Source organism: Nicotiana tabacum, chromosome 20 (assembly GCF_000715075.1).
Source record: "Nicotiana tabacum cultivar K326 chromosome 20, ASM71507v2, whole genome shotgun sequence".
Lineage (NCBI taxonomy): Eukaryota > Viridiplantae > Streptophyta > Magnoliopsida > Solanales > Solanaceae > Nicotiana > Nicotiana tabacum.
The window spans coordinates 96,486,506-96,510,346 of NC_134099.1; the positions used below are offsets into that span (position 1 = coordinate 96,486,506).

The window sequence follows — 23,841 nt, forward strand, 5'->3', positions numbered from 1 at the left end:
ACTTTAATTTGTTAGTTTTAATGTATTTATTGATTGTTGTTGTATTGTTGTTGTTATTGTTTTATGTTGCTATTAGGTGTATTGGTATGCTGGCAGGTGGTATAACTGCCAAAACAGGCATTTTATGCCAAAATTAAAACCTAGAAAACCGACCAAAGTTAGTCGATTTCTAATAAAAAAATATTTTTCTGCAGATTACCAACCAAAATTGGTCGGTAATCATTAAAAAAATTACAATTACCAACCAAAGTTGGTCGGTTAATGAACAAGGAATTCCCAGAATTCAACATTACCGACCAACTTTGGTCGGTATTGTTAAATTTTAATTTTTTTTAAAAAATATATATATTTTCATTTACCGACCAACTTTGGTCGGTAATTTTTTAAATTTAATAATTAATAAAAAATATAATTTAAATACATCGACCAACTTTGGTCGGTAAAATTAAATTATTAAAATATATTTCCGACCAAAGTTGGTCGGTAAATATTTTAAATTCTTCAGATGGTCGTTTTAACATACCGACCAACTTTGGCTGGTATGTTAAAACGACCATCAAAATAGCGACCAAGCATATTTGAAAGGGTTTTCGTCGGTAATTAGATATAACCGACCAATGTTGGTCGATTTTTTTGGTCGGTATTTAGCGGATTTCTAGTAGTGATCTTGCTGAGTTTCATATATATATATATATTTACTTATTATAAATTTCTGGCAAAAATGATGGAAATTTTACACCCTATAAAAAAGCTTAGTACCCTATTTATTTTAAATAAATATCATTTAAAAAAATTATATTATATAGCTACCTTTTACACTTTATAGCAAAATATCTAATTATAGTTATATCCTATACTTAAGGCACCATATACGCTAATTAATATTTTTTCTCTCTCCTTTTTCAGATTTTCTCTCACATAATCACGTTAAATTTCACAAACTACATTCTCTCTCTTTTTGCATACACTTTACTCTCTTCTCCCACAAAACCACGATTGTTGCCTCTGTTCGTTGCCCTAGTGGTTATAGCAGAGATTTCTTTTCTGGTTCGACTCGACGTGGCTGAAAAAGCCAATTTCTGGTTCGTTACCCTAATGTGAAAATCTTGGATTTTTTTTTGGTTCTTTAAAATGGGTATGCAGGTAGCTACTGGAAAGTGAGAAAACCTGAACTTGGATTGGTTATTCTTGGATAAATACATATAAAGAGAGTTTGATCCAAGATTTTGATCATGGCTTCGTACTTGGGTATTCTTGGATAAATACAGATGAAAATTTGAACTTGGATCAGTGAGTTTGATCATGGTTTCGTAACTTGGAGTTGCGAGGAGTAGTACAAAAGCTACGATGGTACTGATGTGTCAAAAGCAATGTATAAGATGCGTGAGAACAGTGAGATTCAGGGTTTTTGCTCGACGGCGGATTCGTCGGAAATTAGGGTTTGTTCTTGAACAAAGACGACGGATTTTGGGGCTGAGCAACTTGTTTTTCTATTAATATATTTCAATGTATTTGCAACATATCATGCTGTATTTTCATGTATTTCATTGTATTCATTGTCTTTTTTTCATTGTAATTAAATGTATTTCGTTGTATTTCATTGAATTTACTGTCTTTTTTTCATTGTATTTCAGTGTATCCCGTTGTATTCTATGTATTTCATTGTATTCACTGTCTCGCTATATGCCATGAATGTATTCATATATTTTTTTTAATTAATATAATTTATGTATTCAGATGTATTATATAATTTTTCTAAAGTTTGCTATGTTTTTGGTGTATTTTTCGGTTGAGAATCTTTTTTATAACTGAAAATACAAAATTTGTGTGTTATAATTGAGTTTGTTGAGTTATATTAGGAGTCTATTATGTTAATTGATTCACTTTCCATTTTAAAAACAGTGTAATCCCCTATTTCATGCCGTGAATACAGGCGAATACAATAATATGTCCAATTGTAATCCCACGTTTCACTCCATGAATACAGTCGAATACACTCGGATACAACAACTGATTAGTTGGACTTTCCTGATTCACGCTTATTTTTGCTACTGTATTTATGAATACAATAGCTTAAATACATCAAATACATCTTATAATCACAAAAAAGGTATCTATAATCCGTAATATAGCAAATGATATTTATAAATGGCTAATTACTATAAAAGGTAGTGCTTTATGAAAATTTCTCAAAAATGATCAACTAACTATCCTTAGCTGGTCAGAGCTCCACCCTCAAGCTCAAGCCCAATATATTGCGAGTATATTTTGTTATTGTAGCAATGATTATTGTTGTTATTGTTTTAAAATATTTTTTAGTTTTTGTGGTCCAATCACAAAAATAGCAAGGTTAAACTGTTTAACGCTAATTTTGTCGACATCTCCCCGTTCTTTTTCCAATGTCTTATTATCGCGACGGTGACTGAACTTAGAAGGGATATATATTACAGTAACTTTTTATGTTCTTTATTATTTAGTGGGGAAAATATTTACTAATACTATAGATAGGCTATGATGAAAAATTTCGCCCCAAAAAAACAATCAGCCATCTTTTTCTTTTTATTGGTTTTTTTCTTTGGGCATTTTGGGTAAGTTTCAAAGCAAATAGTTTCTTCTATATATCTTGACATTTCATAAGAAATCTTCAATACTAGATTTGAAGAGTAGCATTTTTTAAACAAAAGGATAACAGTTAAAAAGAAAGTATAGATGTATTTCAAGTTTGAACAAATATTAGTAGTTTTTTTTTTTTTTTGGTTAAAGCAAATATTAGTAGTCTAAGTAGAACCTAACGTATTTAAACGTTAATTTTGTCAAATGTGCATTGAATTAGCTTCTTTAAAGAAACGTAAAATTTACTCTATTAAATTCATGTACTATGGAAAAATGATCAAAATATTTTTAGTTTCTTCTTATATTTTCAAATAATTCCAAAGATACCTACTTTTTGTTATAAATATATATTATATTATGGATGTTCATTTAGTACTCCGTTGTAAAGCTTATTATTTCGGTACTCCGTTATGAATAAATATTACCCCCAGCAGAAAATTATCTATATCTGGTACAGTAGCAGCTTACAAGCAACTTACAAGAAGCTTACACAACAACTTGCAGTAGGAGCTTGCAGTAGCAGCTTACACAGCAGCTTACAGGCAACTTACAGGCAGCTTGCAGTAGCAGCTTACACAACAGCTTGCAGTAGCAGCCTACACAGCAGTTTCCTTTCTTCTATAAATAGAGGAGATTTTAGTTCATTATGTACATGAATTTGAAGTTGAATAATAAATCTCTCTCTCTCTCTCTCTCTCTCTCTCTCTCTCTCTTTGTACTTTGATTTCTTTATTTTAAAGTCTTTATTTTATAACACGTTATCATCACGAGACTCTGTCATTTTGAGCACTTACCTCAAATTTAATTCTTATTTCAGTGTTCATCTCCGATGTATGGCGAAGCTCTTTACCCCCGGCAGAAGATTATCTATATCTGGTATAATAACAGCTTACAAGCAACTTACAAGAAGCTTACATAGCAGCTTGCAGTAGCAGCTTACACAGCAGCTTGCAGTAGCAGCTTACACAACAACTTCCTTATAAATAGAGGAGATTTTAGTTCATTATGTACATGAATTTGAAGTTGAATAATAAATCTCTCTTTCTCTCTACTTGTCTTTGATTTATTTACTTTAAAGTCTTTATATCATAACACGTTATTATCACGAGACTCTGTCATTTTGAGCACTTACTTCAAATTTAATTTCTATTTCAGTGTTCATCTCCGATGTATGGCGAAACTCTTACATCCGTGGTAGATCTTGTTCATTCCAAGCATCATAAGGCAGATTATATCCTTGAGGTGGTGAGCTTTTCTTCTTTGCAGTAGAGATGTGGATATCACTTACGTCTGGAGTGGCCAAATTTGTGTGAAGTAATTTGAGCTTTTTGCTTATATTTGGTTTAATATCTTTATCATTGCTTGTTTGGTTATATGCTACGTATACAGTACCTATTTTGGTATTTATTTCCTTCATCCTAGTTATCATAATAAAGGATTATAAAGTGGATAACATTGTTAGATCCACTTATACTCCAGCAGAGTTTGCAAGAAATATACAACCACCAGAAGTGGTTATGTTTCGTATATCTCATTGTAACTAAATTTTTGTTAAACACCAGAAGTGGTATATGTCTATGGCCACCAGAAGTAATAATTTAGGCTTTCTATGGTTACAATTGAAGATAAGCTAGAGAAAATATTTCTCTATATTACTTGCATGTCTCGATTTGCTTCTGAAGTAGCAATATCTTAAAAGAGGTTCTAAGCTGTCACACAATTTGGTGTGATTAATGCTCGCTCAATTAATTATGTTCCATTCCCTGAATTATGAGAACTTTTGATAAATATTAATTCATTCCTGAAGTGAATGTGACAATATTAATAAAGCTCGTAAATATGAACGTGCTTTTGATGTAAATGTATTACAATTCACCTCCAGAAGAGGTAATATGATTGAAAGAATATATACTCAATTTTTTCTATTTTAAATTTGCTCCTGAAAAAATAACACAATTGAAATTTTCTCCTGAAACAGAAAAATATTATGAAAATGTGTCTTTCTGTGCTTAAGCAAAATAATAAGCTATTCAAAGTTATTTTTGAAGCACTTTTTCATTCTCTGGAGTGAATGAAGAAATACCACAACTCACCTCCTGAAGAGGTAGAATAACAAAGGATATAAATCTTGCTTTTGTGGCATAAAGATCATTGTCGCACGTACCCGTTATACGTAAAATATCTTGGAAAATTTTATAAATTCCATTCCAAGGCAAAAGTATTCTTGTAGAATGCTTTCTACTACAACCATATTAATATGTTATGGTTAGTTATCGAGTTCCCTGAAGGAAATAACAACCCATGTATCTTTCCCCGAAGGATGTAATGACTATGTGGTTGCCGATTTGATATAAAATATTCAGATGTTAATAGCGTTTCTCCCTAAAGGAGATATTTGTCACAAAGTTGGTGGTAAAAATACTGAAATTCTTAATTTCTTACATTTATAAATTTAGAATTGTCTTTATAATGTTCATTTTATTATGATTTTCTCTCATGATACCAGAAGTGTCTGAGCAATATTTGATAGTACAAAATATATCAACAACTCCTAAAGAGCTAATTGTTTGTCTAGAAGATACATGACACTAGTAGTGTCTGATAAATATTTGATTGTGGAAAATAAATTGAAGGCTCCCGAAGAGCTTATATGCAAGTTTGTCATTCATATTATATGATTGTGGTCAAAACATATGTTGTAGTAAACCCGAAGTTTACTAATACAACTGGCTATCATATTGGGACTACAAATGATTGGAAGATTGAAAATCTTCACGTTTCAACAATCATAGGGGGTAAAATAATATGTATATCTTCAATTTGTACTACATCATGTATCATAGTAAACCAGAAGTTTACTAATGCAATAAACTAGAAGTTTATTAAGAGATAGCACATGTCATGATAAACTTGAAGTTTTCATTTTCTATTTTTAAATGAGCTATTTGAGAATTCTGATAAGCATATACTGAAGAACTAGAAGATTCTTCAATAATTCTCTTGTGCTGCTTGTTCTCATAATAAATTGGTTATACCGGCTAAAGTTAGGACTAAGACCCCTGAATTCTGGAATATATACAGGTGAATATGGGCACATTCACCTATCATGTGAACCACTTATAGATGCATATATAAGATGGTTACATGTGTGTTCATTGTCAACTTGCAGTTTGGCATTTGAAATTGCTTTTCTCAACTAAGAGCATAACTTTCAGATTATGAAATTAGGACAGTTCATCTTGATAATGTTGGTTTATATCCAAGTTGGTTTAGCATTGAATACCTCCTATTAATGACTAAACCATTGCTTATGAGAACAAAGCTACATGTGTTGGTCTAAGATTTTCTAAATTACATATAGCATCACTTGTATGCATCAGACCAACAATATATGATAAGTCCTCCCCTCATAATTGGTTTAGGATCAGAAATCAAATATTTTTACTATCTTTTGATGTGTGGTATATGATTAATTCTCTACCATAATGCACAAAGATATGTTTCCAAAAGAAGATTGGGGATATATGTTAGTTTTTCTAACATTTGAGGGATGGAATAAATAGCTGAAAAATATGCTATATGAATCGAATTATCATTAATATGATCCTCACTTAGAAGATAATTCAACTAAAATGCCAGAAGCATTTGCTGATCCAAAATTAAATATCATATTTCAGTTGCAAATGCTCCTATTAAAATTAAAGTCCCTGAAGGATATAGTTTACTGTACGCATGAAGCGTGGTAGACCAATCAGTTCCAAAGGTAACAATCCTTGAAAAATGATAGGAGCTAATGATCATAATGAGGAGGAAATGAGCTCTAGAAAAGCCCACGATATAACATTTCATGAAACACCAGAAGAAGTTCAGGTACCTGAAAATAAATAAAGTGATGAGATCTCAATAAGTTATGTCGCTTAGGAACCGATACAAAATGATCGTCGACGATATATTTGATACAATATAGTGTATAATATTGTAAAAGATTGTGAGGGTCGGACCTGTAGTCCAGGCACCTGGAGATGTCATGCCATTTAAATGCAAGGCATAACCTATATGACTCATTTGATTAAGTCTATATGAAGATCCCTGAAGGATTTAAAATGCTTGAAGCATATAATTCAAAGTCTCAGAAAAAGTACTCGATCAAATTATAAAGATCTTCGTACAGTTTAAAGCAATCTGGGCGTATGTGGTATTATCGCGTCATTGAATATTTGCTGAAAGAAAGTTACATATATGATGTTATTTTTTCATGTATTCAGAATTTGATATACTTGCTGTTTATGTTGATGACATAAATCTTATTGGAACTCCAAAAGAGCTCCAAAAGGCAATTAGATATCTTAAGAAAGAATTTGAGATAAAAGATCTTGAAAAGATAAAATTTTATCTTGGTCTGCAAATTGTACATTTAGCGGACATGATCTTTATCCATCAATCTGCCTATACAGAAAGGGTCTTAAAACACGTTTACATGGACAAAGCGCGCTCATTGAATACACCAATGGTTGTTCGATCATTTGAAGTGGATAAGGATTTGTTCCGACCACCAGAAGAGGATGAGGAACTCCTTGGTCCCAAAGTACCCTATCTCAGTGCAATTGGTGCACTAATGTATCTTGCTAATGCTACAAGGCCTGGCATAGCATTTTCTGTTAATTTACTAGCAAGATATAATTCTTCTCCTACACGGATTAAGGATCTGTTCTTACCTCCAGAAAAGGATGATGAACTCCTTGATCTTGATATACCCAAGTCTCTGCACTGTACTCTTTTTCCCTTGCTCGAATTTTTTTCCCACTAGGTTTTTCCTAGTAAGGTTTTTAATGAGGCATCTTGCAATGTATATTATTAGTGTACTCTTTTTCCTTGACTAGGATTTTTTTCCCCACGGAATTTTTCCTAGTAAAGTTTTAACGAGGCACATAATAATGAACATCCAAAGGGGAGTGTTTTGAAAATATTATTGTGAATATTCATTTATTACTCGGCTGTAGATAATCTTCCTGAAGAAGATTATCCATTTAATACTTCATTGAAGTTTTCTACAAATAGCTGATGCAGGCAGGTTGCAAGCAACTCAATGAAATAACTTATAACAACTTCTTGATTTGATGAGATTAGTTTAAATTGATCTGAAATAGTGGTGGATAATATTCTCTACGAATTAAAGTTTTGAGAAGATGGAATACAAGATTGGAATGCGGAGACTCAAATATTTGAAACAAGGTTTTCATCAGGGGGAGTAAATTATGCGATTCACTCTTTTTCCTTACAAAGATTTTTTCCCACGGGGTTTTCCTTATAGGTTTTTAATGAGGCACCTAGCAATGCGTATTACAAAATATGTGTACTCTTTTTCCTTCACTAGGATTTTTTCCACGGGATTTTTTTCTAGTAAGGTTTTAATGAGGCACATTATCTTTTAATGAACATCCAAGGGGGAGTGTTATAAATATATATTATATTATGGATGTTCATTTAGTACTCCGTTATAAATAAGCTTCCTAAAGAAGCTTATCATTTCGGTACTCCGTTATGGATAAATATTACCCCCGACAGAAGATTATCTATATCTGGTACAGTAACATCTTACAAGCAACTTACAAGAAGCTTACACGGCAGCTTGCAGTAGCAGCTTATACAGCAGCTTACAAGTAACTTACACAACAGCTTGCAGTAGCAACTTACAAGCAGCTTGCAGTAGCAACTTACAAGCAGTACACAACAACTTGCGATAGCAGCCTACATAACAGCTTCCTTTCTTCTATAAATAGAGGAGATTTTATTTCATTATGTACATAAATTTGAAGTTGAATAATAAATCTCTCTCTACTTGTCTTTAGTTTCTTTACTTTAAAGTCTTTAATTTATAACACTTTTCTTTTTCTTTCCTCTTGCCATTTCACGGGCTTCAACTTTAGCTTGTCCTTTACTCAATTGTAAATTTTCTTTGTCAGATAACTTTATTCTTGGAGCTGTAAAACCCAACAGCCCAAAAAAAAAAAAATTACAAACAAAACTAGTACATAGGGGTTTAATGATTAAGAATGAGCTTTCCAAAAATATTTTTAGTACCAATTACCTTAAAGGCTTAAATTGTAAGAAATATTTTCTCAAAAGATTAATTTTCATCAAAACAAGAAAAAATTACTTAAAAGGGGATTCTTTTATAAATAGCAACCTTTGCTCCTACTCTCCATCAACAATTAGATATTTATCGTTTAACTTTATTTTCTAAGATCTATTGTTAACCTTTTAATGCTCCAAAATATAACAACAATACTATTCTCATGCTTTGCAATCTTCTTCTTTTATTTATATCCAAAAGATTTTAAACACACATAAAATGATCTAAATAAATTTTTAAAATGAGCAAAAATTCCGTCTGACAAGATAAAAAGTATTTACACAAACGTTTCACGTACAAGGTAAACTATAAGTAATAACTTTTTATAATAAATAATAATGATAACCTCCTAAAAGTGATAACTAATTTATTATCATAGGTTAAACTATACTAATAGTATAATTTTCTTTTCACTATTAGTGTATACTCCAAATTAAATCTTCAATAATATTATTTTTCATCACTAAAGATTATGATGGAATAGATAAAATCCCTCACCCTTAATTATATATTTTGAGTTCGAGTGAAATTTTTTTATACAATCAAACATCTCTATAATAGACTCGTCTATTTTGATAAATGTTAGTTGCTATAGTGAAATGCTGTTATAAAGAACATATATTATACTATCATATAATAATCGATTTTCAGAAAAACTTGCTTGTTATATAGAAGTCTGACTGTATCTACTTGCTTAGGCGCAAAATAGTCTAGCAGGTACTAGATGGGAAACCCCCAAAAAATATTCCATCAAACTCATTACTCCGTCCGGTTCACAATAAGTGACCAATTTGCTTTTTCATTTTGGTTCAACATAAGTGTCCAATTATGTAATCAAGAAAGAATTCAATTTGTTTTTACAAAATAATCCCTATGTACATATTCCTAAAAAGTTTTCTTATCCCTTACATTAAATGTTTAATTAGGGGTAATTTAGTCATAGTAGGTATTTTTATATAAAATTTAGTATTTTCTTAATAGGCGTACTAAAAGCAAATTGGTTTATGGTGTATCGTAGCACCTATATTTTAGGCCCAAAAGAAAGGGGGAAAATTGGGAGGGAGATTAGGAGGGAGAGACAGAGAGTGTGCGCGTGTGTCCTGGCTTCCGTCAGTTTCTGCTTAGCTTCTGAAATCTGGGGTCTCTTCAAATTCCTCTAATTTCTTCTTCCTTTCCTTTTTCTTAAAGTAACTTTTTACTATTTCTTAGTGTAGTAAGCAAATTCCAACAACATTTGTTGTAGGTTGGTATTCATACCTTTAGCAGTGTAAGTTACTGGGTTTTTGTCACAACACAAGTAATAACTCTGGGACACAATTAGCCCCATTTCAGAGTGATCTGTCTTTCTCCTGTCTTTACAACAGAATTGTTGTAAAAGCTGCTGCCTTTGCAATACTCTTCTAATGGCAATATGTAAGTCTTTCTTCTTCTTATTCCTCATCATTTCTTGATGTTTCTTTAAAAGCTTTAACCTTCTTTTTTTTTTGTTCTTCTTTAAAGTTTGGATCTTTTTCACCTAATTCTTGGCTAAAGTTTGTGCTTGTTCCACAAGTGCTTGTAAAGTCTTATTAACTGTAAATGTTTCAATATAGCAGCAAGATCTGATGTAGAATTGGTATTTTTACTAGTCGGATTGTACTATTCTTTACCTAATTGCTCCATTTTCCCTTTCTTCGTTTTTTCATTTGGTTTCCATAAATATGCAATTTGTGTGTCCTAAGAGAAATTTTTGGTGGTGGGGTTTGGATGAAAATTTTGGGAAAATGAATTTTTTGTTTTAGGAAATTTAATTAGCTTTTATGTGGTGATTACCTGCCCTAAGAGGGGTATCAATTGGTTAGGTTGAATTAGTAGTTATACAAAATTCTGCCTGCCACATCTGGAGCAAAATAGAATTATATTTTTAGTGGATGTTGACAATTGCATAATGATTGCCAAATGATTCAATCTGTTTACTTTCGTTGCTTTTGACTTGGACTTTGAACCCTCCACACCTTGATGTTTTTTCTTTTTTCCTAAAATAAGTAGGTAAGGATGTTGTTACATGCTATTTTCTCTTCAATACACTCTGGTCAATTCAGCTTTTTGAAGTCCTTTTCGAACGGCCGCTTCCCCATATTCTATTTGTCATCTTCTCTTGGCAGTTCAGTTTGTCTTGATACATCTAAGTTTCGTCATTTTGTTACAATGATTTGTTCGCTATCTGAGAAAAGATGTGAGGTGAAGGTTTCTAGTAAAAGCTCATCCTAAGCATGTACATTTATTAGAAATGATAATTAGGAACATCGCAAACCTGATCACTAAAGCTGAAGACGAGCCAACTTAGTTTCCTTTTTCCAATTGAGTTGTCTTCATGTTTCAAGTTAGTAATAGTTCATCTGAAAATTTTATAGCTTCGAGTGATAGCAGTTATAGTAAACAAAGAAAAAGTGGTTTCTTATGCATATCTCTTCATGATTGTAACTGCAAGACAATTAGATTGTGCATATCCGTTTCTATATGAGCAAATTTATCCATTAGACTGGCTGATGAATAGATATGGCATTTCTCCCTTGAAATTTAACTTTGACTTTTCTTTTGAACCAAAAGTAGATTAAAGAAATAGCCATTATTGGATGCACACTACAGATGATAGTACACATTAGTGGTTCCCCACTCATCCATATAGTGGACTTCTCTTTGAAGTTGAAAGAGACATGTATCCTATTGCTATACTTTTTCTCCCTGTCTTACTCTTTCTCCCTTCTGAAAGATTCGTTCTTAATATTCTTTCTAGGTAATTTCTTTGCCATTGACTACAGACACTTACCTCTCTCTGTTGAGTACTTAATCTATTATTCAACAATTCAAGGTTAAGAAGTTAAAAGTAGGCGCTATTTCACCAGAGAAGCTGCACAAGTAGATCATTGCATATCCTCAAAGGGTCAAGTGTGGTTATTATAGACCAGCTAACTTGATAAATGAAATACGCTGCCATTGTTACACTTTTCTGCAAAACGGAAATAGAGTTTCCCATTTGCATGATACTGTTCTCAGCAAGTCAAAGGTGCAGTTGAACAATAAGTGCTATGTGCTACCTTGCATGTGATGTGGTTCATGATCTAGTATGAAGTTGGATAGAGAACGTTGTCTGGGAGGCAAGGCTTATATGTGGCTGATTTGATCTCATGGTCATCAAAGTTGATTTTTTGATGGATGAGAATAAAATGATATCGAACATGCAGTTGATAGTTTAGCTACAGCATCTCTAATTTTGTCCTACCTTCTTATAGAATTCATCATTAAATCTCTCATAAACCAGATTCAGGTATAGGGCTAGTCAACGAAATGTGCTCCATTGGTTTTTGTTGACGATTATGTTTCTTCCAATCTCCTTTTTTTCCCAAGTCCTACTACATTGTAATCAAAGTTATTTAAATGAGGGAAAGAAATTTAAGGGCAGCAGAATGTCAGTAAGTGTAAGGCCAAAACTTTGTTTAAATCTTGTTTCCTGACTATCAGTGCTAAAGCACGTGATATAACTTAGTACAATAAAACGATTATGGACTGTTGTTGAATGAGAACTATAACTAACTCGTGAATCTGAAGGAAGCTGCACATAATCCAAAGGTCAACCAGTATAAGTTTTCCGAGGTGACAAAAGTAATGTTTCAGCTTGTTCTAGTGATAAATGATGTTTAGTGCTTTGGATAAGGAAGCAAATGATATGCTCTATTTGTTGCAGAGATAAAGCACGTGTTGTGAAGCATGGCATCAATAGTATTACATGCCTAACCTTATCCAGTGCAGTGTTTTTCACTTTCAGCATACAATTATTGGTGTATTTCTGTTCAGCTGATGCAAGTTTGACCTAATCTTTTTAAATATTGTGTGAAATTAAACAGCCATGATTATTGATCTTTCCGTGGTTTTGCTTTCTCCTCGTCTCGTTCTCTCTTCTTTCTTACTTAATTTCTTCTGATTTTTCTTTCTTTTTTCAGTCTTTTGAATTCTTAAAGCTCCTTAAGATGCCTTATGCTTCTCGGTTCATGCAGAGAGCAAGATGCTAGTGGGCCTTGAATGAACCTTAATTTCGGTAGTGAAAGGAAAATGACCTCAAAACCAAAGAAAGGATGGAAATCGATTGTGCCTCTCCATTTGAAGACCAAATCAGCAGCACATTTTTGTTTGCTACCCAAAGCGAAGTCAGATCGATACGGTCCTGGTGACACACCTGTTTATCTCAATGTGTATGACTTGACTCCTATGAATGGCTATGTATATTGGGCTGGCCTTGGTATCTTTCATTCTGGTGTAGAAGGTATCAGCCTTATTAGATTTTCCCTCTTTTCTTTAGAGTTATTTGTTGTTATTTATGTGGCAATGCACCCATGCAATATCCATTTTTGTTTTTCGATATGTTGCTCCTACAATTGGAGATACATGCTCTTTTGGGGGGTTTTGCTTTATATATTGCTATTCCTGGTTCTGTTTGATCACATGTACCGCAGTACATTTCATCACCCGATGGATTAGTTTGTCTATCTTGACTTGTGATTTAGCTAAGATGTTAGCTAAAGTCTTGTGTTCAGATTCAGAAATCAGAACTTATTTCTTGGATATATCCATGTAGGATCCATCCTGTAAATGTGGTTTACTTAGTCAAGAATAGATAAATGCATTTATCATGTATTGGTGGTCTAGCTTAAAGTTGGAAATCTAACTCAAATCTCAATTCATTGGAACATAAGTCAAGTTTGCTCTTCATTATTTGGTTTTAAACTTAAAATGTGGCGACTCGGGAGTCATTTTGGATCCTGGTGCCTCTCAATAATTGTCAAAATTCTCCTAAAGTTGTATTGGTTAGAGAGATGGACTTCAAAAGGATTTTATACTTTTTCTGGCAAGAGAGATTCCTCTGAACTGAATCATGGATGCATCAGAAAGTTGTTAAACAACTTAACAAGTCTAAATGCATGTTGTCTTCCTTAACAACTTAACGGTCATGTCAGTTTCTTTCTTCTGTTTCATGAGGCAAGATTGTATTGGTATTGATTACTTATCAATATATATATATATTGTATTGGGAGACAATGGTCTTGAATTTGGGGGATTGGAAAGTTGTGGAGTGTGTAAGAATCATATTACACTCCCATTTCTGTATTTCCAAATTCGTTCATTCACAGAAGATAGTAGAAAGGTCTTTTGTGCATCTCTTTTTTGATTCCTATATTGGTTTTAGTCCCCCGGAGAAAGCATTACGTTGGATATTTAAAATTTTTGATAGGGGAATCCCAATGAAGTGTTAACCGTTGACCATTGCATCTTAATAGTTCAATGAGAACTAATGAACCGTATGTTAAACTTTACATGGAAAAAGGAGAACTGTGAGTGGATCTGCTGCCTGAATTAGTTGTATTTGGTCCCTCATACTTTTGTATGTTCAGTTAATCTGACCTATACTTTACAGTTCATGGTGTAGAATATGCATTTGGAGCTCATGACTATCCAAGCAGTGGTGTCTTTGAAGTTGAACCACGGCAATGCCCAGGGTTCAAGTTCAGGAAGTCGATATTCATTGGGGCTACAAAGTTGGATCCCTGTCAAGTTAGAGAATTTATTGAACGTCAAGCTGCTAGCTATAATGGTGATACGTATCACTTGATTGTGAAGAACTGCAACCATTTTTGCAACGATTTATGCTACAAGCTGACTGGGAAAAGGATTCCAAAATGGGTGAACAGACTTGCAAAATTAGGTAACCTTCTGTCATTCCACCTCTCTTGTATTAGCAATAATATGACGGACCTTACAAGCATTTGGCTCTGGATTTATCAGTTGACTTGGTCTTGGAGAACTAAACTCATAAATTCCGGCGCTTTCATAATGAGAATTCATCTAATTCTCTTTTCCCCATCTTGGTATACTGAAGTCCTCAACTGCAGTAAATATGAATATATGGATTCCCCTAGGCATCAGTTTGGTTATACTAAACAGTGCTTGGTAGAGGGAAGCGCGAAACAATTTCCTTTGCCTCTGTCATACACAAAATGTATAAGATATTACCCTCACAGAACATAGCATTTGGAGGAAATTGTTCTTTTTACTTCCCCAAGTTTTAAGCAAAATAGCTCCTTTTGATAATACTACTTGAGATGTTTATGCATGATAATCAGTAATCGGTGTGATCCACTGAATGTAGTTCGGGACTATGCTCCTGAAAATGTTCTTGTAGAAAAGAAAATAGTTTGTCATTTAAAAACTAACTGCATGAAATTACTTACAGTAAGTATGAGTTAATAACTTTGAGAAGAGGAAAGGAACCTGTTTGAGTGTGTAAAAGTTTTTACACCGGAGCTCGAAATTAAATTCAAAAAGAAAATATAGGGTTTGGTTCTCATGTTTTTCGAGCTTATTAATGATTGCAAATGATAAGCTTCATTCTTTTATTTTTTCGTGTATATAGGTTCAACATTCAACTGCATGCTACCCGAGGCTCTGAAAGTTGCTGCGGTGGAACATGACCCTAATGGCCCTGAATATGATAGTGAGAAAAGAAGGCTGAGAAGTGCTTTCAGTTGTCTTTCGTCAATTTCAACAAGGCAAAGGCAGTTATCGACATCTTCGTTATTTCTGCAGTCACCCTTGAAAGGGTGCTTACCATCTTGGGAGTTAAGAAAATCTAACAACAGGTCTCTGAAGGAAAGGTAAGATAATGGACCCTTCCAATTTCTTGGAATTTGTTGAACAGAAATGTTATGAAGGTTATTTCATGTATTCTTGGGAAAAATGAAAAACCAATCAGAGTGACATGCTTAGGAAGGGGTAGTATTTGTAACATGACATTTCAGTGTATGTAAAAAAAGAATTCCTTATTTGATTGCTTCTTTTGAGAAAGTTTGCCACACTTGGAAGTTGAAGCAGTGAGTTGTTGGATCAAGATGAATGGAGATGCTTGCACCCAAGAGTATAGCCTAGTGGTCAATAAAGTGGGTGGAGATTGGAGAACTATGAGGTCTCACATTCAAATTCTATTGGAGTCGAAAATACTAGGTCACATCTGTCTAAATTTTGGTAGATAAAATTATTAGATACTTGTGTTGGTCGGAGGTAGTAGGTACCCTCTGGAATTAGTCGAGGTGTGCACGAGCTGGCCAGAGCGTCACAGTTACCATTTGACAAAGGCTATAGTATTTGACAAAGATTCTGAGGTAATAGATACTAGCTGGAATGGCAAAGAAGAAGTTATGTACTATAATCGCTACAGATTACAACGGGACAAAATGGCTAAAGTCCCAAGTAGTGGAATCCAATAGGCAATAAATCGATATTATTTCAAGTTAAAGCTCTTCGCGCTGTTGACAAACTCCTCAGGTTGTCAACTTTGCCGTTTTCCATTTTCCTTTTTAATATTTATTTTTTCCTAATAATCTAGTTCTCTTTGTTTCACACACTTTATTCTCGCATTGGATGCAACAAAATGTAGTTACAGTTGAATTAATTGATTAGAATAATGAAATAAATGAGAGTAAATACCTTAAAACTCGCTTAGATTATCACCTTTTGGTCAGTTTTTTTACCTAAATTATCGCCTGTCTCCAAAACCTATTGAACTATATCCTCCTTTATATCAAAACTCCTCGTCGCATTTTTAATGGTGCGTAATTTTTAATTTTTAAAACTCCTCGTTGCATTTTTATTTTTTTTTTCCCGCTTTTTTGCTTCTCACTCTCTCAAAGAGAGTGGAACACACTCTCTATGCCACCTCAACATTTAGGGGGTTAATAATATGCATTTTCCCTTTCATAAAAGAACAAAACACTATAAATGTTTTAGAAAGAACACAATCTTTCTGGAAAGGCATGTGAACAACCTTGAAATTGGTAGTTTCATCAACTAGTCATCACTAATACTTAACAAGTAATAAATTTTTCGACTACCATATCAATATCCATGAAAGATTCATGGGGTTCGAAGAATCGTATCATCTAGTTCTTTTAAATAATATAGACATTGCGTCTAACATTCGCTTTTGTCATGCATAAGCTAAACGTCCCCACATTTCAAACATTTCATGTGCCTTTTCTATTATTCACTAATCTTTAAAACAATTTGATACCATTGTGTGATCAAATTTGGTATGCCGTTATTTGGGTGCTTGTTTTAGTCCAAAAAGGAACTTAACAAATCTGCACATCTTCTTTTCTTTTTCAGGAACCACAAATCCTTTAGGTTGTTTCATATAAATTTCTTCCTCCAAATCTTTATTTAAGAAAGATGTTCTCACATTCATTTGATGGATTTCAAGACCATACAATGCAACCAATGCTACTAACATCCTTATAGATGTAATTCTCATAACCAACGAGTATGTGTTAGAATAGACAAGGTCTTCTCGTTATCTAACACTTTCACAACATGTCTTGTTTTATACTTGTCAATAGTTTCATCATCTTTTATTTTCCTGTTAAAAATCCCTTTTAGAACCTAACAGTTTGTTCCTGGGATGAAAATCAACTAACTCCCAAGTACAATTATTTTAATATGGATTCTATATTACTATTGACCATCACGTTTTTGGAAGTTGTGCTTTTAAGGAAGACGTAACTTCTTTAACAGTTTGGTATTTTCCAATAGAGATGTCAGAAACTCTGATCCAAAAGAAATAGTTGTCCTTTGACGTTTACTAAGTCTTGATTTTCCTCATTAAACATACTTTCTTTGCTTCTTCCCGAGGCCGCTTAGATTTTTCACGAAAAGACACATTCATTTTTATATGGATAAATAAGAATATTATCCGATTCTAATACCGTATTAATATGAATGTCAGAATTTTCTGATTTAGAACCAGAAAACGATACATTACTATTGGTTGCATATCATATGAAAACGTAATCAATGGTTTTCGGTCCAATCTTTACCCTTTTGGGTTTAGGAACTTGCACTTTAGCTAAGCACTCCCACACTTTAAAATATTTTAAGTTGGGGCGTCCTTCCTTTCCATTTTTCATATAGAATAGATTGCATTTTTCTATGAGGAATGCGATTGAGTATTCAGTTAGCTATAAGAATAGCTTCGCCCCACGGGTAATTCAAAACTTATCAATAAGGAATTCATCATTTCCTCCTTTAATGTTTTATTCTTTCTTTTCGCAATTCTCTTAGATTGCGGTGTGTAAAGGGAAGCTATTTAGTGAATAATGCCATATCCCAAATATATTTCTTCACAAAGAGATTCATATTTGTTGCCCCAATTACTTTGTAGAGCCAACCACAAGAACTATTATTTGTGTCATGACAGAGACAGTTGGAGAGAAAAATGTCCGAGTTGGAGAGCGCCGAGAGTGATCGGGTGTCAGCTTCAGCAAGGGCGGCGGCGTTGGAGGACACTATCCGCGTCCTTCAATCCGAGCAGGAATCCGAGAGGGAAACGGCCACGCTAAGGGAGGCGAGACTCGAAGAGCGCATTGGCGAAATTGATCGGGAAGCTTCAAACTTGGGAGATTGGGTCGCTGTACTTGAGGCCGAAAAGGCACAATTGTTGTCCCAAGTTGAATCTGCCTCTGTTGTTGCTCCTCGCCACTTGCACGAGCTTTGGGTTCATGCCGAGGCTCAACGGGACATATACAAGAGTTTGTGGGAGGCAGGCAATATCCCCGAGGCCGCTTATGAAGGAGTTCGGATGAAGGCACGAGAGGCTCGTGTCAACTGCGGCTACGACCATGCGACACTGGATGCCGGTGAGGATGCGGATGCTGAGGAGGAATTTCATGGAGATAATGATGGGGAGGATGGCAGCGATGACGCCGAGTGAAAAGTTGTTGCCTTAGTCTATGTTTTTTTTATTCTTTGCTTTGTTCTTTTTCTTGTACTGGGCCGGTTCTGGACGTGTATAGGGTACGACCATTGCGCAAATGTATAAATAAAAGGATTGTTTCGTCGTTGTACGTCCTTTGTATTTCTCTCCCTCTTGCCTTACATTTTTTTGCTCTGGCGTAGACCTTCAGATTTGCATATTTGGGCGAGCTTAACTTTTGATTTGTTGCTTCAGGCGGAATCATCCTTGATTCAAACTCAGACCCGGAGGTGGTGGCTGAACTCGCCGCAGATCTAAACAAACCCGGAACAGACCATTGGGAAGCGATTAAGTAATTAAAGCTTCATGACTCCTTTTTGGTTCTTAATGTCCCTTTGAGATAGGTTAAATTAGTATTCGTCGTTTTTGACGAAGTCAGTTTCGACTTGAATCATTCGAGGTAGATTGAATTCAGTTGTTGATTTAGGCAAAGTCGCCTTTTTCATATGTATTCGAGCGAGGTCGAATCTGGATTTGGAGCGAAATCAATTTCTAACTTATTTGTACAAGTTCGGGAAACAAAAAACAAATTTTTTTTGTTTGACGATGACCGATGGCCGCAAAGGCGTTATTGCGAGTAAGACCGGAATGGTAATCTATATGATTTGAGCTAGGTCAAATTCTTCTTTTGGCTATGGCCCTTGGTCATAGGGGTGTTATTTTGTGTTAAGGTCAAAATATTAACCCGTTGTGATTCGAGCGAGGTCGAATTCTTCTTTTGGCGATGGCCGTAAGGGTGTTATTTCGAGTTAAGGTCGAAGTATTAACCCGTCGTGATTCGAGCGAGGTCGAATTCTTTTTTTGGCGATGGCCCTTGGTCGTAGGGGTGTTATTTCGAGTTAAGGTCGAAATATTAACCCGTTGTTTCGTTGTCAGATTTTGGAGAATCACAGACCACCATATTGTTTGTGGATCCTGGCGTACTCAGTTTTTTTTTTTGGATAATTTTAGGTGTTCCCTAGGGGAGTCCCAGTTTTGCTTAACTTCTGCGTTTCCTAGGTGATTCCCAGTTTGCTTAATTTTGCTTGCATTGGAGAATACGATGCGTTTCCTGGGTAAGTCCCAGTTTATTTACTTTTTCTTGCGTTGGAGAATACAATGTATTTCCTAGATAAGTCCCAGTTTGTTTAATTTTGCCCGCATTAGAGAATATGACGTCGGGAAATATGAAATGTTACTGTTTCACTCACTGGGGAGTGTTGTACATGTTTGTTTCATACATTTATTGGGGTTGTTTCCATGTATCTAGTCCCTTTATCGCTTGGCCCGGAGAGATCGTCGGCAGGCTGGGCGATGAATTATGCTTTGAACTTCGAGACGTCTCTCTCGTCGCCTTGTTAAAAACCTCCCCGAGAAAACTCAATTGGGACAAAACCCGGGTGAGGGAAAAAGAGTACGATTTGCGGGGCGTCCTTTTTCAGAAGTTGAAGTATTTGAGGTGGGCGACATTCTAGTTGTTTTGTAGTAGTTTTCCTTCTATTGTTTCTAGTTGGAATGCTCCATTGTTCGCTTGCCCATACAACGCTCATGTTCCTGTTTAAACCAACAATAGAGGATAAACCAAAATAAAATTTTCTGTACCTCGATCCAACAGGTCGGTGAGAGGGGTCGGCCTTGTAGCATTGCTTGCTCTGCTTTGTGTCTGAATGGTTGATGGAATGGTGGTTTTAGATTCGGCGGCCGTGTTCAACTCCGTTTTTAGCAGTGTCTAAGCTTTGTATGGGTTGGGCTCACCTCACTTGCTGCAGTGTTGAAATTGAGCCCTGGTCCGATCTCGCTCAATTCGTACTTACAACAAGGGAAACATGTTATAATTCATTCGTGGACCATCCGATGTGTGGGGGAATGTGAAAGTAGGGCAGGATGTGGTCATTCTTTCAGATGACTGCGCAACAGGCTGTCGTCCTCTCATAAAGGGCGGGAACATGGGTTAATATACAAGGTGAATGGGTCAAATGGGGATGTGGTCATGCTAGATGACCATGATTATGTTTTGAACGTGCGTATATCATGCTAAATTTATCGCTACTGACGAGATGTGGGTTTTGCGTGGATATTGGTTATAACTCATACTTTTATGTAGCAGCCTGATCTAGATTAGCATGTGAGATTTATTTACCACTCTTTTGAGTGGGTGGTTGCATTTCGCCGGTTTTAGATCTGAGAAAAACTAAGAAATTTGGCTAAGAAATCTCCACAGACGGCGCCAAATTGTTTGGGCAAAATGTTTAAAACTCTTTTGTCAAACTAATTATTGATAATAAAGAAGGTAAATCTTAGCCAAACATAATTTATTTCAGATCCAAGCATATTAAGTGCGAAATAACCAAGAGTAGAAATGTATAAGATTTATTAATAAGATGAACATACACCAAACATGAGAGATGAACTTACATCTAGAGCAGAGAGGCATCCGAAATGAGGGAGCCAAGAAAGGAAAAAGAAGTAAGTGATGATAAACGAGGGACTCTTCTTTTTTCCTCTGTTGTGGTTGCTCTCCTTTCTTTTCTTCCCCCTCATCTGAGCTCTCTCTCCCCATATATATAATTATTTTCCCTTTTTATCCAATGGTCTTTGACCGACGTGCTTTCTTACGGTTGTACCTTTCGTCGTTGCTCGAACACCGTGCTTATTCTATGATGTACGCTTTCGACGATTCGACCCCAACGATGGCCGAGGTGCTCTTTGCTATCTCGTTCCTTGGGCATGATTACATCTTGGTCGACCCCTTGTCATTCTTCTTGGGGGATGACCACTATGGTCAGATTTTGACCCATACACAAATTGACATGAGTGCTCGATGATAATATCTTTCCAACTGTATGCTAAAGAAGTCCTCTCATTGCATTCAGTAGAGGGAACTAAAGGTGTTTAACGGGCCGGGTTGACCCGTAACCGAACCGGCCCAGACCGGTTAAAACCGAAACCGGACCGGCCCGGTACATAGGGGGCTGGGTGGGGATGGGTAGGAGGGGTAGAGGGGGTTGGTCCATTTAAATTTTGGTAACGGTTAACCGGATCGGTCAAACCCGGTCCACGTGAACAGTACCGTGTACCGGTTAAACCGACCCGGTACAATTTTTTTTTTTGTTTTTTTTTTTAATTTTTTGAATTAAGTGGGGCCCACTAACCGTTGGCAACGGTAAGACCTGGCAGGGATCCGTTGCCCAATGGGTTAATTGCATTAATAGCCTCTTTTTTCTTTAAAATTTAACCTTTTTTCAATTTACAAAATTAACCTTCTCTAAAACTATAAATACACCCCCTCTTCTTCATTTCTTCACTCAACTCTCATTTCTCAATCTCAATTTCTCTCATTCTCCAATTTTCAAGATTTCAAGTCTCAATCTCAAATTCTCAATTCTCAATTCTCAAATCTCAATTCAATTTAAATCATGCCTCGTAATTCTAGAGTACGCTCATATGTTTGGCAACACTTTGAGGTGGTAGAAGAAAATGAAGAAGGTCAGAAAGTAAAGTGCAAGAACTGTGGTCAAGTCTTAAATTTTCGTTCAGAGTCTGGCACAGACACTTTAAGGAGGCATATAAAGTATTGTCTTGAGCGTCCTCCGGAAATTCGCATCTAAGAATTTAAGACAATTTGTGTTATTTTAAAATTATTAGACGTATTTATGCTTAATGTTTTAGTTTGTTAGATTAATTTGAAGTATTGTTAATTTATTATGCATGAAAATTTAGTTTTACTATTTTTTGTTAATTTACTTTTTAAATGCAAACTTTAATTTTGAAATAAATGTAGCACTTGCAATTTATATTAATACTTTTGTATTAATATAACTTGTAATCTTTAAATTAATACAAAGTATTTATATAACTTACAATAGTTATACAAAATACAAAAAAAATAAAAAATACACTAAACCCGACCCGACCCGACCCCCTCAACCCGTAACCCGTACGGTTCAATTTTTACCCGGATGAACCCGAACCCGTTAAACCCGTTAAGCCCCAAACCCGTAACCGGCCCGGACCGTAACCCGTACGGGTCCAAAAAATAGCAACCCGGCCCGGCCCGACCCACCCGTTTAACACCCTTAGAGGGAACTAAGCCTTCCTTAAAATTTAAAGTATCACAATGTCCCTTGAAAGTGCCAAGTCCTCTTAAAGCAATATGTAGTTTTCAGTTTTTCTTCTTCTCCAGTGACTTTATCTTCACTAACTCCTTTTAATTGTGGCTATTCTTGAAAAAATCATGTTCATCTCTAGTGTCGATCCCCTTTCGCTCCAATGTGTTTGTACACAATCGAAATCGAGCTCGTCTATTACATTACAGATCGAGTTCAGAACCTGAGGGATTGGAGATCGACCCCGAGTTACATCGAACCAGAACACAAGGTCAGAATGCCCCTCTTCGAGAACATTGAGTCCATGATCCCGAAATCGACGCTGACCACGAACAAGCTCGAGGAAACATTATCGGTATAACGTACAGAAGACCGAAATAACAGGAGGCCAAAATATCCGTAACCGGTCGGGTATTACGGGGGAAATCTCGGCACGTATCAATAGGGAACCGGCAAATCAGCGAATCAGGAGATTTTTACCTTTTATAGAATAATACCTAAAATATGACTCTCCTACTATATAAAGGAGGTCTGATTACTTGTAAAAGGGAGGGTAACACGCATTCCAAAGCAGTATTTATTTAATTTCTTTCTTTAAGCTCTTGTTCTTCTGTATCTTGATATTGATAAAATTGCGTCCAGTTCAAGCGTGACTGAGTTGCCAAGACTGTAACTGTCAAGTTGTGCTGTTTGGATTTACTTTATCATCGTTCATTTAAATTGCAACTCTTAATTTATCGCTTTGTGCCAAATTAATCCATGTATTCTTAAAACTACTTACAAATTTAATTGTTATCCAATTTTGAGGGTAAACACTGTTTTCACACATTGGAAACACCAAAAATTCTTAACTGAAAAAGGATGTAAGAAATCCTAGGTCCAACTTTTACAATTATAAACAATTGTTGTGTCAATTGCTCGATATGAGGCCGGCATACAGGAACCAATTAATGTGTAACATATCGTTTAAATTCCTTAAGATTGTTGATAATCTGTGTTCGAAACTAGAAATCAAAGAAAAAGAAATGTTAGTTTAATAAACAAATCGTAAAATAATTCTGAGACCACAAGTTGCTTGTGTGTCCCTAAGAAATTTAATTCCCTCAATGTTGCCCAATGTTTTGGATTATTTCCTTCCAGGATAGAACATAATACTAACTATTATGTGATAACAG

General features: G+C 35.1%; 1 protein-coding gene and 1 pseudogene across 4 annotated transcripts; both read left to right on the forward strand.

Annotated features, from left to right (window-relative positions):
- The first annotated feature begins 9,788 nt into the window (after positions 1-9,788).
- Positions 9,789-15,622, forward strand: LOC107804982 (deSI-like protein At4g17486). Of its 4 annotated transcripts, XM_075240952.1 has the most exons (5): positions 9,790-10,159; positions 11,523-11,792; positions 12,781-13,046; positions 14,196-14,483; positions 15,192-15,622. In XM_075240952.1, exons 3-5 carry the CDS (start codon positions 12,806-12,808, stop codon positions 15,434-15,436), a joined length of 774 nt encoding a protein of 257 aa, XP_075097053.1. In that variant the 5' UTR covers positions 9,790-10,159; positions 11,523-11,792; positions 12,781-12,805; the 3' UTR covers positions 15,437-15,622. The 4 variants fall into 4 exon arrangements, with proteins under 4 accessions (XP_016484436.1, XP_075097053.1, XP_016484438.1 ...); XM_016628950.2 differs by lacking the exon at positions 11,523-11,792 and having other exon boundaries at positions 9,789-10,159; XM_016628952.2 differs by lacking the exon at positions 11,523-11,792 and having other exon boundaries at positions 12,727-13,046.
- A 3,505-nt stretch (positions 15,623-19,127) lies between these two features.
- LOC142174469 (acyl-CoA--sterol O-acyltransferase 1-like) overlaps positions 19,128-23,841 on the forward strand; it is a 25,577-nt pseudogene continuing 20,863 nt past the window's right edge.

Bases quoted from the DNA above. Each gene is read 5' to 3' on its own strand.
- LOC107804982 (XM_016628950.2), top strand. From the start codon at position 12,806: ATGAACCTTAATTTCGGTAGTGAAAGGAAAATGACCTCAAAACCAAAG. The intron at 13,047-14,195 runs GTATCAGCCTTA...TATACTTTACAG, and splicing joins CTTTCATTCTGGTGTAGAAG to TTCATGGTGTAGAATATGCA. The intron at 14,484-15,191 runs GTAACCTTCTGT...TCGTGTATATAG, and splicing joins GAACAGACTTGCAAAATTAG to GTTCAACATTCAACTGCATG.